At 36.8% G+C, this 15,634-nt stretch overlaps 1 protein-coding gene across 1 annotated transcript in view; it reads left to right on the top strand.

Annotated features, from left to right (window-relative positions):
* The window catches only part of FANCC (FA complementation group C), a 63,380-nt gene that overhangs the window by 27,339 nt on the left and 20,407 nt on the right, over positions 1-15,634 (top strand). The window contains exons 4-7 of the mRNA XM_059492258.1: positions 4,345-4,464; positions 5,254-5,318; positions 7,410-7,574; positions 10,605-10,761. Of these exons, the coding sequence (XP_059348241.1) occupies positions 4,345-4,464; positions 5,254-5,318; positions 7,410-7,574; positions 10,605-10,761 (507 nt within the window). The remainder of the gene's footprint in view (positions 1-4,344; positions 4,465-5,253; positions 5,319-7,409; positions 7,575-10,604; positions 10,762-15,634) is intronic.

Genomic DNA, 15,634 nt, shown 5'->3' on the forward strand with positions numbered 1-15,634 from the left:
TTCTCTGGCTTTCTTTCTCTTTTCTCCCTTTATCCTCTCTTTTTCTTTTGTTTTCCTGGTCTTGATATCCCAGCTCTGGACCATCCACAGAACAAGAACTACTGTGAAGTCTAAGAACTGAGAAAATTTGTTTTCTCCCCTTGCTTTGCCTCAGCAAATTATATGCTATTCCATATGCTATTCCATATGCCATATTCCATATGCCACTGAATTTTGCTGTGGGAGTGGGGAGGAAGTGGAGGTATGTTATAGGATCTTGTAGATGTGAAGCAGTGTGCTTACACTGATAAAGAAAGTTTATGAGTTTATGTCTATGTGGAGATGCTCATAGGATTATCTGCCTGTTAAAGGTATTAGAAATCTCTCTGCAGCAGTGGATTTTGAATTATCTGCAGTATTACTCAGTATAAATTGCATCAGTACAATAAAGTCACTTGCAAGGTTGTTCAGAGAAGTGGTCATTGTGAGGGCTTTATAAAAATTCATTAATTCAGCTTCAGGTTGAATGGGATTTTGAATAGCATGCCTTTAATCCCAGGCCAGGGGATGGATTTCTTCTCTTGCAATTACAGCCAAGGTGGTTTCCTTACTTAGTGGTGTGAGAAGTCAAGAAAAAAGTCATTTAGGATATTAGAGTGTGCCTGACTGGTGTTTGTTTTCCAAAATCAGCCATCTGGATTCTGGAAATGCAAAAATAAAAGACCCCTTCTTATTTTTCCTTTCGAATGCAGCATTTCTGCTGCAGATCCACTTTCTTGGCTTGTAGAATGTGGTATTAGTGGATTAGACAGTGAGTGGTAATTGATTCACTGCCAGGAATAATTATTGATGATTATGCAGATCACCAGTTGTTAATTTTGCTGAGGAAGCGTAGGATCCTTGGCTGATACCACAGGAGTACATTTAGTACTGACAATTTTCTCAGCATGTACTTGAATACCTTGTATATACTGATCTTGAAATGATTCCTTAAAAGTCATCAGTATCAAATAACTGTTCAATACTGTGGCTCTGTAATATGTCATGCCTTTTGATTTTCCAAATGCTTGGGGGATTCATAATGTAATAATGGAACCTGTCACAAGGTTTGAATGTTTGTATTGCTTCCTGTATATGTGAGAAAATCTGAAATCTTTTATATTTCTCTGTGGTACTTTCTGAAAGAGTTAATTTCAGATATTCCCAAGCCCTTCTCTGCTCTCAAGGCTGCTCTCAATCCATTCATCCCTGATAACTGATATTGGAGATTGCCCAGTCGAGGTGCTGGAGTTTTCACTTGGCCTTGTTGAAGTTCACACAGGCCCGCCCCTCCTTCCTGTGGATGGCGTCCCTTCCCACAGGGAATCAACTGCACCACGTGTCTTGGTGTCATCTGCAAACTTGCTGTGGGTGCACTCGATCCTACTGGCCCGCTCAATCCCATCCCATTGATGAAGGCATTAAATGTTCCTTATCCTAACAACTCATTTGTCAAGTATGAGTGAAGCATCAGTTCTAATTTTTCTTCCAGACAGCTCTCTGTTAATATAGAGTAGTAAAAGAATTATCACTTATAAACAGAATTATATAAGAAATAAATAAGCTATTTTTTCTAGAGAGAAGGAGAGCTTTCTGTATGTGTTCTAGAAGATTAAAAAAGCTTTTAAACTGAAAAAGACAAATGCTTTAACTTACTTTAACAAATACCTTTGTTGCATGTAGGGATGTCTCAGGCTTTCCACTGCAACACTGTCAGTAAAATGAAGTACATAAGACACAGAGCTGAATTGTGAATGTTTTCCATCTTTTATACTTATTTGTCTTATATAGATACTTAAAAGCTCCTTTCATTTTGACTACAATATCTCCTTGCCTGTGTTTCCCTTGCCCCCTTCTGGCTGCTCAGAGATTTTGTACATTTCAAGAAAAAAATCTGCAAATTCCTTGCATGGATCTAGTAAATTGAAAATGAAGCAACAAAAAACCCCCAAGCAAGTAAATAAGCAAGCAAAACCCCAAAACAGTACCAAACTGAAAACCATCACAGGAAAGTGTTGCAGGACATATGCAGTCTCTGATGGTGTATAGTCATTTTGCTTCTCTTTTCTTCTACTGCTTGGTTAGCACTGGCTGTTACACAAAGGCAGAGGGGGAAAATAATTTCAAAAGTACTCTTTACAAAGAGAGTATTCAATTTATTTTACCTTTTGGAAAATTCTGGTTACAGAAAGTGTCACTAGATAATAAATTTGGTAGTGGTACAGGTGAGTATGTGCGATTTTAAGCCACTCCCTCATTTAGCTGTCATTTGCTGCCATGTCGGCCTGCCAAATCCTTTTCAGAGATTTTTATGTGTATTATCACTGGTCAAGCTTTTTTGTAAGTCTTTCATTAATAAATCCAACAGATTCTGTACCTTTCAAGCCCCTTCCTTACCTCTTGTGAAAGTGGCATCCCAGGTTTGCTGTTGTAACACCTCCTTTATTTTGTTTTTGACTCGCAGTTTCATCCCTTATCTCATTCTGCTTGGCAAACTATCCTGTTTTGTAGGTACCCTTGATAGTGTTCTGAAAAGAAAATTTAGCTTTAGTAATAGTTGCAAAAGACAATAAAAATATATAAAAGTTATTATTTTTTATTAATGAATTGATTAAGGCTTGTTGGGAGATTGTAGAGTTAATAGATTTTAACTTTTGCTTTTGACATGTTTAGAGGCTCATACATTTTTAGTATCTGCTGTTTTCTGTCTTTTTCTTAAGAATGCAAAAATTGATTGTAAGTTACTACTTTGAAACTGTTTTGACACAGCATTTTTCCTTATCTTTTATTTGTGGGAATTCTCTGGATGCCAATAGAACAGCAGCTGCTCCTGTTGAGGGCTATCTAGGAAAAAAGTTATGAAGGAAAAGGATATGTAGACATTTAACATAACTCTTCAAGGTAGTAAAAGAATTCTGAAGTACAATAAATAAGGTATCCCAAATTCTTGTTACTTATTTTGAGAACAGTGAATTTTCTTAGACCTCTGGTGTTCTTCTGCTGATTCTTCTCTCTCACATCAATCAAACATGGAACACATGGATTGAATATACCTAATTCCAGGACTTCTGAAGCAGTTGCTTAGGGATGTTCAACAAAAGCATGTATAAATACTGTATAAATACTTGAATTTCTGAAAGGAGAAAATAAGTTAATGAGATTTCCGTTTTTTTTTTTTTCTCAAAAATCTTTCATCAGGTTCCTCTTTTTATTAATAAGAATGCACAGAATGAAGCGGCCTAAAGCCATGGAAGTCACAGAGTTTTTTTCTGAACTTTCCTTTAATCATGTTTTTTAAATGAAGGCATTTTTCAGTGTACACTAATCCTGACCCTCTGTTACAAGGAATTTTATATACTTAGTGACATATAAAGTTTATACTTTAAGTGTCAGTGGTGCATAAAGCCCTGAAATGAACTCTGGAAAGGGAACATAACTGTTGTTATGTTGGCGTGTAGCAGTCAAGAGCAGGAATGAAACTGTAAAAAATGCTGAGTAGATAGTTTGATGATGAATTTAGAACTATCTCAGCTCAGTTGTGACACCAAGATTAAAAAAAAAAAAAAGTGCTCAAGATTTTGCATTTTTGGTTTTCATAATGAGTTTGCTAGGAAAGGTGCTGGGGTGTAATATCTGTCCAAATGACAGCAGAACTGTAGTATAGGGCTGAAGAACTAGGAAAGCATGAGTACTGTGCTCAGAGTCCCCTGTGCACGCCTGCAGAACCAGTGTACCAAATCTGTTAATCTGACTTGGAATCTATCATCAAAGGATTGCTTAGATTATCATATGATGTATTTAAAAGGCTTTAATGAAACATAAAGCATTTTGCAGTGAAATTGGTAGAGAAGTAAATGTCAAGATAAGATTTTTATCATCATCTTCTCAAAATAATGAGGAAATTAGGCAAACTACAGTGTGAGACCAGACTCTGAATCCTGGAGCATCTTGAAGAAGTGATATGGAAAAGTAGATGTTAATTACACTCATGCACTTCTTGATCATGGTACTGATCAAGACTACAGGTGATTGAAATGGCTCTCAGAGAACTGAACCTAGCTACAGTCTGTGGTTTTGATGTGACTGGTCTCCATTGAGATTGGACAGCTGCTGAAATCTTGTGGTGTGTGTGACTCAACATTTGATTGTAGCAGCTGCAGCATTTTCCTTATGGTTGGTGGGGCTGATTGCTCTTCTGTATCAATGGTGTAAAATGGGCACAGCTGATCAAAAGGCCTTACCCCAGGCAGAGTTCAGTAGCTGTCCTATCCCTCTACAAAGCTTGTGTTAGCCTGGAGCTTCATTGCCATTCTGTTGATTTTTCAGAGTTTGCTGTGCCATCTCCTTTCTTCTTCTAAGTGGGAAAGTAATGAAGCGGAAACCAGTACGTTCATATCAGCTCTGGGCTACACGTCAGCAGATTATTACTGTCACTTGGTTAAAAATGTAAGTATTTGGTGTAATTGAGATTTTGACAATAATAAATCACCAGTTTATAAGCACCTACATGGAGCTGTCATTGTGATAAGGAACATGAACTGAACTTTGTTTATCTTTTCTTACCTCAGTTACTTTTACAACCTTTTAAGGGAAAAAATGAAGTGGGAGATCTTTGGACAAATGAGAAATTTTTATTAGATTACACTATAATAAATATTCATAGAAACAAAATTCCAATTCCCGTTGCGCTATAACAAAAGAAAAACCTATCATTGTTTTTTACCCATGAAGTTAAAATTATATTTATAATTTTTTGTATTAGTATATAACTTCTGAATGTTTTCTTACTGTATCTGCTGCATTTAAAATGGGAGATGAACCCTAAATGTTAGCTAAAGTCACTTTTCTATTTAAGATATATAAAAATAATGGGAAGAATATTTCATATGTTGACTCGAATTAGACAAAGTATGTAAAAATTATTAGTAACGCCCTTCTGAAAGTTATGCCTTTACTCTTGGGGAAGCAGAGCTGAAATGAATATCTTCTTTGTTTTAAAATGTATAAAGTATATAATGTGTAAAATAACATTTTGCAGTACAGTCTGTTCAGTGATTTGGAGAGCTTTAATTTGACATCAATAGTTAAAAAATTAAAAAATCAAAATAGATGAACAAAGGAAGTTATTAACCTTTACAGTACATCCTTTACAGTCACACAGAGAACCATGCAACTAATGTCTGCTTGTTGTCAGTAAATGTAATGTATTTTATTTACTTTTATTTTGTTCAACAGATGGTTGTTTCATTAGTAACAGAACTCAGAGAAAACCAGTGCAATGGACTTAACATGCAGGAGAGGTAGGTGTTATCTAAACATAGGTTTGATATGTTTTGGTCTGGGTCATTACAGTTCAGTGAGGATCATTTTACAGTCTTGGGCAAATTAGGCTTCAGTTGAAAAGTTTTGGATACATGTGTTAGATAATTTAATGTGTGGACAAGCTTGGTAAGCTTGGCTTCATGTAAGTGTTTGTACTTAACCTGGCAGTAGTAGAGGAATTGGAAGGGACCTTCAAAGATCATTTGCTAATGGTGCTGCTGTCACTCTTTGTTACATGATCATGTCCTTTTGCTGTCTGATTTATGCCTTTCTTGGCTTAACTTGGCTGTTATCCTCCCCTTCCTCTTTGCATCTAGATATTTGGTAAGGAAGATTCAATGAGCTGAATTTGTTTAGAACTGATTTTAGTATTAAAATTATGGACGCAGTTAATGAGGAGTATCATGAAGTTTCTTTTCATGTAGAAACTAAATGTCAACATTTTTAAAAGTAGGGTGAAACAGACTTAGCTGTAAAGCTGGTTGAGACTGTTGGGAAGAAAAATACCTGATTTCTGCTGGAAAAAAGAGAAAACTTTGAACTTAGGTTGATTTTTGAGTGTAGAAATTATGATAGGGATGTTTATTCAAGTTCCAGAGACAAAAGTAGTTTGCTTTTAGAGGTGTACATTTTCTCCTTTTTCCATTTAGTGATATTTTAAAAATTCAGATGATAACATAGTTGCAAATTCATTGAACACAGTAGAGTGGATTGTGCATTATTTTCCAAGAACATATTTTGAAGATTATCTATAACAAAACTGTCTTCACAGGGTTTTTCTTCTGAAGTTAAGTAAGAGTAAATTCATCTGCTGAATTTTGCTAATCCTAGATAAGGAATTAGAAACATAATTTTGTAAAGGGTACAGATTTAGAGTTTCAGGTCTGTGTATCCTAGAAAATACTGCTGCACAATCAGATCATCCCAATAATTACCATTCTTACAAAAATACTTGTAACAAAAGTGCATTTTGAAGTATTTCAGTATAAGAAACCTTAAACAAATATTTAATCAGGTAATTACTCGGAAATGTGCATCTTAGAAAATGTTTTGTTTTATTTCTCTCTCTGGTTAAATAGTGATGATTAGTACCTCATGTCCATACTGCTGAGCAGCCTTCTTAATTCCCTGTCCTCACCAATAGGTCCTGAAGTCCTATTGGTGACTCCTCAAAGAAAGTACTTTCAGATTTTTTCAGAGAATGCACTTCTTTTAGTGAATCAGGAGAAATTTGCAGGAACTCAGGGAAGCCTTTTACAAGCAATATAGGACAATATTTTAATTTGCTGAAATTCAGTGTTTCGTAGTTCTTGGTCTTTATAAGTATCTTCCTGTCAATGCTACAATTTTAGCTGCTAGAAACAATATATATTCTCTGGGAAAGTTGTGACTTCTTTTTGCGAATCTAGTCTCTGGCGTTTTAATTTTCTTAAAGTTCCATAATTTTCATATTTTATGTTCCAGATTCCACTGTCTTTAACCATTTCCAACCATGTAATTTTAGTGAGAAGATCCAGCAAGTGGTTTATGTATTAAGGTCCAAAGGGGTTACATATTTCTTCAGCTATAGATCTGTAAGACAAAAATTTTCCACCTGAGCACTAGAAGACAGCAGGATTCATAAATTGTTTCTGTTAAGAGGAAAGAAAGGTTAAAGAAAGCAACAGGAGGCCTGAAAAGCAGTTAGGCTGTCTCTTCTGGGGCTCCAGGAAACTTGCCTGGGAGCTATGAGTCTTTAGTCTTCCTTCACTGGGAAAGACAGTGAAGTGTCTACTAGTAAGGATGTGGTGGTGGAGCCATCACAACTGGGTTCAATTCAGAGTTGTGTTGATATCCCTCACATGGTTTGCTTTGAGCACTTAAATATCAAAATTTTATCTGACTTCTTAAAATTCTGTGCAAAATAAGAAATGATATGTCAACAGTCATTCTAGTAAATAATTTTTGAGCAGTTAGGTATGCATGTCTTACATTTAGTATTATGTAATTATTAATGTTCTTTTATCTCCTTAACAGTTTAGAATTTATGACTTTTCTGAAATATGAACTGTGTTTATTTTTTCCCTCAGCATTTCAGCCAGTCGTCTGAATGCTATTTCCATTTTCTGTGTGCCTCTCATTACTTTGCCTGATCTAACTCCATTGCTGGAAACTCTCCTTCTTTACCATGGAGGGTCATCAAAAGAAATTCTCAGTTTGGAGTTTCTAGAGGCTGTGAATGAGGCCTTTTTAAAGTAAGTAGCAGGGTTTGTATTGTTTTGCTTTTTCATAAAGACTATAAATTCAATTCAATGTCCTTTTTCTAGGTTTGTGTGCTGAATGCACTGTATACTTTTCTAGAAAGGTATTTCCCTTGCAGTCGAATAGCAGAGCTAAGGATGTGGGCCAAAGCAGAATTTTACTGTGCTGTTATGCACAAAATGTGGCGTAACAGCTTTAAATATTGACTGTGACTTTGTCTCACCTATTCCCTAAAAAGGAGGTTAAAACCTTCAATAGATTTTAAGAATTTTGTGGAAGTTGTGATAACTTGTCACAGAAATGTCATTTCTGTGTCATAGAAGTGTATTGCCTTTGCTAACTTGACATTTTGGGAGTGATTTTAGTTTTTCTGTAAGACAGATCCTTATGTTTGATGTTTTCATAATTCTTTTGGGGTTTTGTTTTTGGGGTTTTTTTGTTGTTTGTTTTTGGTGGGGTTTTTGGTTTTTTTTGTTTTTTGGGTTTTTTGTTTTTACTTTTTTTTTTTGTGAAATTGCTTCTCCAGATTTTTAATTCTCCTAGTTTTCAGCAGATTAGTTTTAATGAGTCTGAAAGAGGAGCAATTTGTGAAATACAGCTCTGCTTGTTTTGCTACCACTAAACCCACTGTTCTGATAAAATTAGTCAATGGATGGAAACCAGCTGAGTGAATCTAAACATCAAGGTTGGCTATGCCATGAAGGGAAAATGTCAGGGAAAGCACATCCTGCATTTACTTGAGAATTGCTTTATTCAAGTTGTACCGGAAATGCTGTATTATAAAAAAAATTTTTATACTAAAAAATGTCCCTTGTGAACATTTTGTGTCAATTATCCATTTCTCCCCTTTTCTAAGCAGTCTTACTTGCTTCCTCTCTACACATCATGATTTCTGAGATGTTCTAATGAATATTTTTGTGGTGATCCATTGAGGGCTCCAGACAAAAATAGATAACTAATGGAAAAGTACAATAACTAATCCATGCATGTTTCTACAAGTCGAGGAAAAGGAATTAAAAAGGAGTGTGAATGTGGCAGTTGGTAGTGAAAGATGTGCTCAAAAGCACAGAGCTGTCTTTCACCCTTCCACTTGTCCATCTTTTGTGGCTTCTGACTGTTCATGTTCCATAAGTCTGAAAGACTTTGAGAGCAAGTTCACAGGTTCTGTACAGATGTTTTGTTCTCATATCAGTAAGCTAATGGACAGTCCATCATGACCATTCTGACGCTTCATGTCGTGAGTAAGGCCATTCTTTGGATGGTAGTAAGAGGTTCTTCTGACTGAAAGAAATGTCTCTTTTATTAACTGTTGAGCTACTTGCTTATCAAAGTGAACAAATATACCTGATTTCACATGGCTTTTGATTAAGTGACTCTTGCAGGGTCCTCAACAAAAGTGCAGTTTGCAAAAGTTTCCCTGAGAGAGGTACAGGATCGCACATGCTTTGCATGATATATTCCTGGACTGTCACTGAACTCATGTGGTCTTAATGTGAATGTGCTCGTATTTTATTTTTTTCCCCTCTCTGACAATTAACTTCTATTTTCCCTTACTCTGTTGAGTTCTGAACATGTCTTTTTTCTGAACATGGGTAGAACCTGCCCCAGAGAGCAGAGCACTTGCAGGGCTCCAAAGAACTCAAAATTGTCCTGGTGGGGACATCTGCAAGTTCAGCTGTGGGAGTATAATCATACAGTGAACTTCCTGTATGGTTTTTTATATCTTACAGTTGCAGCACCTCTGTGTAAGCTTATTAGCTTTCTTTTCCTGACATAATATTTATAATATCTACCATGCTGTCGCAAAAACAACAAGAAAGTTGATAGTGGCAAAATCAGCTAATCTCTTGTCATTCTTTATTTACTCTCATGTCTGTATGTGCTTTAATAGTATTATTTAATAAAACAGTATCCTGAAATTGAACTTTGCTTTACAGTTTTGAATTTCTGGGTACTTCAATGTATTTCTTGTCTCCTCATGTATACTTTAAGGTCATTACATAATATTGAGTGGAAAAAATACAGGCTTTTAAGTGAAATTCAGAATTCTGAGAGCTGATAATGAAACAACTGTATGGCAAAATAAATACATTGAAAATAGATCCTAAAACGGCTTAGTATTCTTTCTGCTGGTGTTTTTCTTCTTTTATCAGGAGCTTTAGTTTGCATGTATTCTCCAGCCTAATTTTAGGTTTTTTAATCTTAACTTGATTTAAGACTAAGGCAAATATTTATTGTTATTTATATATTGTTTTGCTTTGCACCTTTTAATATGCAACTATCACAATAGCTACAAAAATATTCTAGGGTGTTTGTGCTGTGATATCTCTTCTTGGGAGGTTAGTTTAGTATATTTTGATTCATGCTGGTCCACACTGTGCCTTTTCTTTTGTGGTGATACAACACCAATAGCTGAAGTCTTTAGGTGAAGAGATAACTTGTCTTCTTAACTATTTGTCTGTTGTATAGCTCTGGTCAGTGCTGGTGGGCTGAAGACTTAGCTACCTCTAAGTAATATTTTTTTCTTTGTTTGTTATCTTTTTTTTTCCTTTTTGTTGTTGTTGGTTTTGGGTTTCTTCCTTATTTCTCTGCAAAGATAGGTAATGCTTTGATTATACAGCAGAAACCTTCTTGTTCATCTGTCAGTAGCTCTTTGCAGGAACTAATCTGGGTTTGAGAGAGCACAGGGACAGGACCTTTCTTGAGAGAGGGAGGGAACTCCAGACTTAAACATTCTGTTTCCCTTTGATGGGTTGCAATGTGACCAAATTTCTAGGTTTTAAACACATGTGGTAAAGTTGCATTTGTAGATGATGGTGATTTCCTGTCATTCTTTGCTATTATGATTTGCTATTGAACAGGCTACTGTAAACAAGATCTTCTCTCTCTTGCTTCAGGTTGATCTTTGTGTCTACTTTTTCCCCAGTATATTTAAAAAACAAACAAACAAAAAAAAAGAGTAATTTTTTTTTTGTCTTCCTTCTAGTTACTCAGGTAAAACAGTATCTTGCTCTCTAAACCAGGAAGAAGATCTCCCTTCCTGAATCAGCTGTCTTCAGCCTTTGGCTTCGTCACTTACCAAGCCTTGAAAAGGCTACCTTACATCTTTTAGACCAGTTGTTTTCCATTCGGTTGAATTCACTGGAAGAAGTGGCTCGTGTCATGAAAGACTCATTGCTGGTATGTGCAATATAAGGTACATTTGATACTGCTCTTTCATGCTTCAGGAGTGACAGTTTTCAAATATGTCAGCGTAGATACATGCATCAGCATAAACGGCCATTTTGGGACATAAAACTTGTTAATTCAAACCAAATCTTGAGTCTTACAAACATCACTAATTTTTTAGTTTTTACAATGAATTGGTAGAAGAGAAAAAAAGATGTCATCCAGTGATGAAAAATGTGTAAAGAAACACAAATCCCAGTGGTGAGGGTGCTGAGTACCTTTCTCTGTCTTAAAAAATTATGAACTCTGGCCAGGAAGGATTTGATTCTGTTTTTACTTCGATCTCTGTGCCCTTTGTCCAGCAGTCTGAACAGCTGGAGTCCCTTGTTATGGACTGCTTAGTTACTTGGTTTTGTTTGCAAGCCTGAACACAATTCTTAATGCAAAACATTTGCTAACCTGTAATTAAAATTTATTTTCAGATGCTGTGTTATGCAGAGCACCAAAAATCTTCCCTATGAGAAAACCTGGCACTGTACTTTTTCCAAAATAATGAGCTAGTTGCAGTGCTAAATGTAAATATAATTGTTAATTGCAGTGTGAAATAGCATGTGTGCTATGCAGTCAAATTATATGTTTCGTAAAATGACAGAACTAATGAATGGCATATGGTGTTTTATTTTCAGCCTATGAAACTGCTTACAGAGTACATATTCTAGTGAGGAAAAAAATGCTGCTGTTACATATTCTTCCTTTTTAATTGAACCTGGAAATCTCCTATTTTAGGGATCCATTACAATACTTGCAAATATCATAAATGCCTTGGTGTCAGCAGTTCTTCGTATGCCATCTGGGGATTTAGGTACTACAGCAAACAAGACTGCATAGAGGGCCTATGCATAATTTTTCTATATCAGATATATTGTAAACTTTATATAGTGTCTGGTACTATACCATATACTGGCTGAGGAAAAAAAGATATTTAAATCTAGGTTATAAATATAAAATATGTTTTTAAAATAGTCAAATACTTGTTTCAAATGTTGGTTTTTGTAATTTAATAAAAATCTTCATCCTTCAGTTTCCTTCACATCCTGATCTCTGAAAAGAATGGAACATTACTGTGCTAGCACAATTAGGTTGCCTTTACTTGACTCTACTCCAAAGACTTTGTGGTTTCAAAATAAGATATTCACAAGACCAGTGCAGCAGCTTTGAAAGCTGGTTTAGAGAGGACATCCTGTGGACAAAGAATGGAATGAATGGAGCTGTAAAGAAGAGAGCAGTAGGCAGCTGGATTGATAGGCATTGATAAGAGGCAGGGTGCATATATGCGAGATGGCATAACAGGTAAAAACAGCTGGATGAGAAGCTTCAGAGAGGCAGTATAGAAGGAAAATAATGTGATCCTGAAATAGTGGTCTAGATGTGTAATGGTGTTTTGTACAACGTGTTCATTTTACTGTAAAGATACTTGTGTGACATTAAATTAGTCAGCACTTTGAAGCCAACAGTATATTAATTTAGCTTGCCTAAAGGATATTTAAATACTTTTTTAGGAATGTGGAGCTGAACTTTTTGGCAGTTGGATTTTGGTGTTTAGGATGTAAGCTCTGTTTACCTTATGGATATGGTAATAGTGGAATCACGAGACAAAACTAGATTTCTACTTTCCTACCTAGAAGAAAACCTTTAGAGGACAAATATGCAGTGATGTTAGTGATTTGATTATAGTACATTTTAAGAAGGAAACTTCAATCAGCTATTTCATAATTTCATTATCAGAGTAACTTACCTAAATAAAGTGTCTTAATACAATAATCATACTGCACATAAACCTCACCGAGATCTAAGGCACACAGATAGTTGTAAACTGCTGTACTTCTCTGATGAAATAAACTTGATATGTACTACTCACATATTTTAATTCCAAGAGTAATTGTTGTGTGATGGTCCACTAACTTGTGTTTGTATGGCATGCTATTATGTTTGTATGTTTGTGGCTGAACTGAAATTAGTATTGGAAATTCTATAGTTACTCAGAAGTAATAAAAACAATTGAAGTGACCACCACAGATGGTCTCTTAGCTTCTTTGAAATTGAGTGGGTGAGTGGATGTCTTCCTTTCTGAAGTAACTTTAGGATTTGTATGTCTGCATTAACAACTAAACGTGCAGTAAATACACATACTAGTATTTTATGTTTTACCAGGAATGGATAGATATGTGTATACACAGATTTTTAAAACCCATGTATTTAAAAACAGATGTGATCAAATTGGTGTCATTTAGTTTCTGTTTGATTCTGAGATAGCTTTCCAAAGTAGTTTTATTTGTTTCAAAAGTATGTTGCAATAAAAGTGCAATAGGTTGAGAGGGCTTAAAATTTGTTGTCGTCTTCTTATTTATGAGCCATCTGTTCTTGCTGCATTTTATTTTCCACCTTGTTAGTGTAGAATGGTAGAATTGTTAGGGTTGAAAAAGACCTCCAAGATCATTGAGTCCAATCTTTGAGAGAACCACCATGTCAACTAAATACGACTCTTAAGTGCTACATCCAGTTGTTTTTAGAACATTTCCAGAGATGGTGACTCCCAACACCTCCCTGGGCAGCCTGTTCTAATGTTTAACTGACAAAATTATTAGTGATCTACACAGAAATTGACATTCTGTCCTCTTGTCCTGTCACTGGTTGCCTAGGAGAAGAGACTGATCCTCACCTGGCTGCACCCTCCTCTCAGGCAGTTGCAGAGAGTGATAAGGTCACCCCTGAGCCTCCTTTTCTCCAGGCTGAACAACCCCAGCTCCCTCAGCTGCTCTTCACAGGATGTTCCAGACCCTTCACCAGCTCCATTGCTCTTCTCTGCACTTGCTGCAGCCCCTCAGTGCCCTTGCAATGAGGTGCTTTGCTAAAGTCTGGGTAGACAATATCCACAAATTTTCTGTCACCCAATAGGCAGGTCATCTGGTCATAAAAGGCAATTAGGTTGGTCAGGCAGCCTGTCCCAAATCCCTGTTGGCTGGGCCTGATCTCCTGATTGTCCTATATGTGCAGTGTGATGGTGCACAAGGTCACCTGATCCATAACCTTTCCTGGTTAGGTTCTTGACCTTTCAAGGTCAGGCTGACAGGCCACCCTTCCACCATTCTTGTAGGTGGGTGTCACACTGGCCAACCTTCAGACGTCTGAGACATCAGCCAGGATTAATGATAAATGATGGAGAGCAGCTTAATGAGCATTTCTGCCAGCTCCTTCAGTACCCTTGGATGGATCCTGTCTGAAGCCGCAGACTTGTGATTGTGTGGCAGAGCAGGTCACTCATAACTTCCTGCTGGGTTGCAGGGGCTCTGTTCTGCTCCCCATCCCTGTCTACCTGCTCAGGGGGGGCTGAGGATAATGGAGCTTTCTGTTAAAGACTGTGGTAAGGAAAGCATTAAGTACCCAGCCTTTTCCTCATCCCCAACAGGGGATTCTCTTCCTTCCGTGTCCAGTAAAGGATGGAGATATTTCTTGGCCCTCCTTTTGTAGTTAAAGTATTTGTAAAAACACTTTCTATAATCTTTCACAGCAGCGGCCAGATTGAGTTCTAGTTGAGGTTTTGTCTTTCTAGTTTTCTTTCTGTATGACCTAATGACATCCTGAGTTGCCTGCCCCTTCTTCCAAAGGTCATAAGCTCTCCTTTTTTCTCTGAGTTCCCATGCCATCTCATCTGTTGGCACATGGAGATGGCCTGCTCCTGTGCCTTTAAAATTTTCTTCTTAAAGGATGTCCAGCCTTCCTGGACCCCTTTGTTTTTAAGAACAGTTACCTGAGGGACTCTCTGAACCAGTGTCCTGAACAGGCCAAAGTCTGCCCTCTGTAAGTCCAAGGTAGAGGTTCTGTTGATCCCTTCCTTACTTCACCAAGAACAGAGAAACTCTGTCATTCCATGGTCAGTGTGCCCAAGGTGGTCTCTGACCACCGCACGACCCACAGCCCTTCCCTGTTTGTGAGCAGCAGGTCTGGCTGGGCATGCTCCCTTATAGGCTGTGTCTGGAATTTACCTTCCACTCACTGCAGGAACCTCCTAGAATGTCTCCTCTCCACTGTGCCGAGTTTCCAGCAGACATTTGGCAAGTTAAAGTCTCCCACAAGAACAAGGGCCAGTGACCACGAAACATCCACTGATGGAATATTTCACTTCATCCTGGCTGGGTGGTCTGTGACAGACTCCCAGCAGGATCTCTGCCTTGTGGGCCTTCCCTCTGACTGTCACCCACAGGCACTCAGCCTTATCCCCACTGTCCCTGAGCTCTACAGTAAAAATACTCTCCAATGTACAGGGCCAATAAAAGAGGCATTAATGGGGAAGAAAAGAGGAAGGATAGAGAAAATTACTCTTAATGTTGATAGATTCAGGCACTTTTAAAACTTCTGTAAAAATATATTTGTGCTTTAAAAATAAATTCTTCAAAATAAAAACACATTTGGCATTTCCTATAAGAAAAAAGTAACATTTCCTATTTTAAACTGGTAAATATAAAATAAAATTCAGAAATACAAATATACAATTGGAAAATGCAGACAACCTTTGAAATACAGCACTGTAGTAGTTTCCTGAAGTTAGATATCCTTAACTTCTAGAAGTATCATGTCCAATTAATTGCATGTGAGTCTGAAAATTGAGAGTTACCACCTCAAATCTGTATGACCTTGGTCATGTTTAGTTCCCCATGTTTATTCTTGTGGTTGTTACAGAGAATTCTGTGATATTAATAAAAAGCAGATAATTCTGTCTCTTTTTTTCCCCCATTTACTTGCTTACTGTAGATACAGATATATTTTTCTTATTTTTTTATTCACTTCTGGCTTTGTGTTATAAATAAGTTGTTTCAGATTCTGCTTT

Source organism: Ammospiza nelsoni, chromosome Z (assembly GCF_027579445.1).
Source record: "Ammospiza nelsoni isolate bAmmNel1 chromosome Z, bAmmNel1.pri, whole genome shotgun sequence".
NCBI classification, from domain to species: domain Eukaryota; kingdom Metazoa; phylum Chordata; class Aves; order Passeriformes; family Passerellidae; genus Ammospiza; species Ammospiza nelsoni.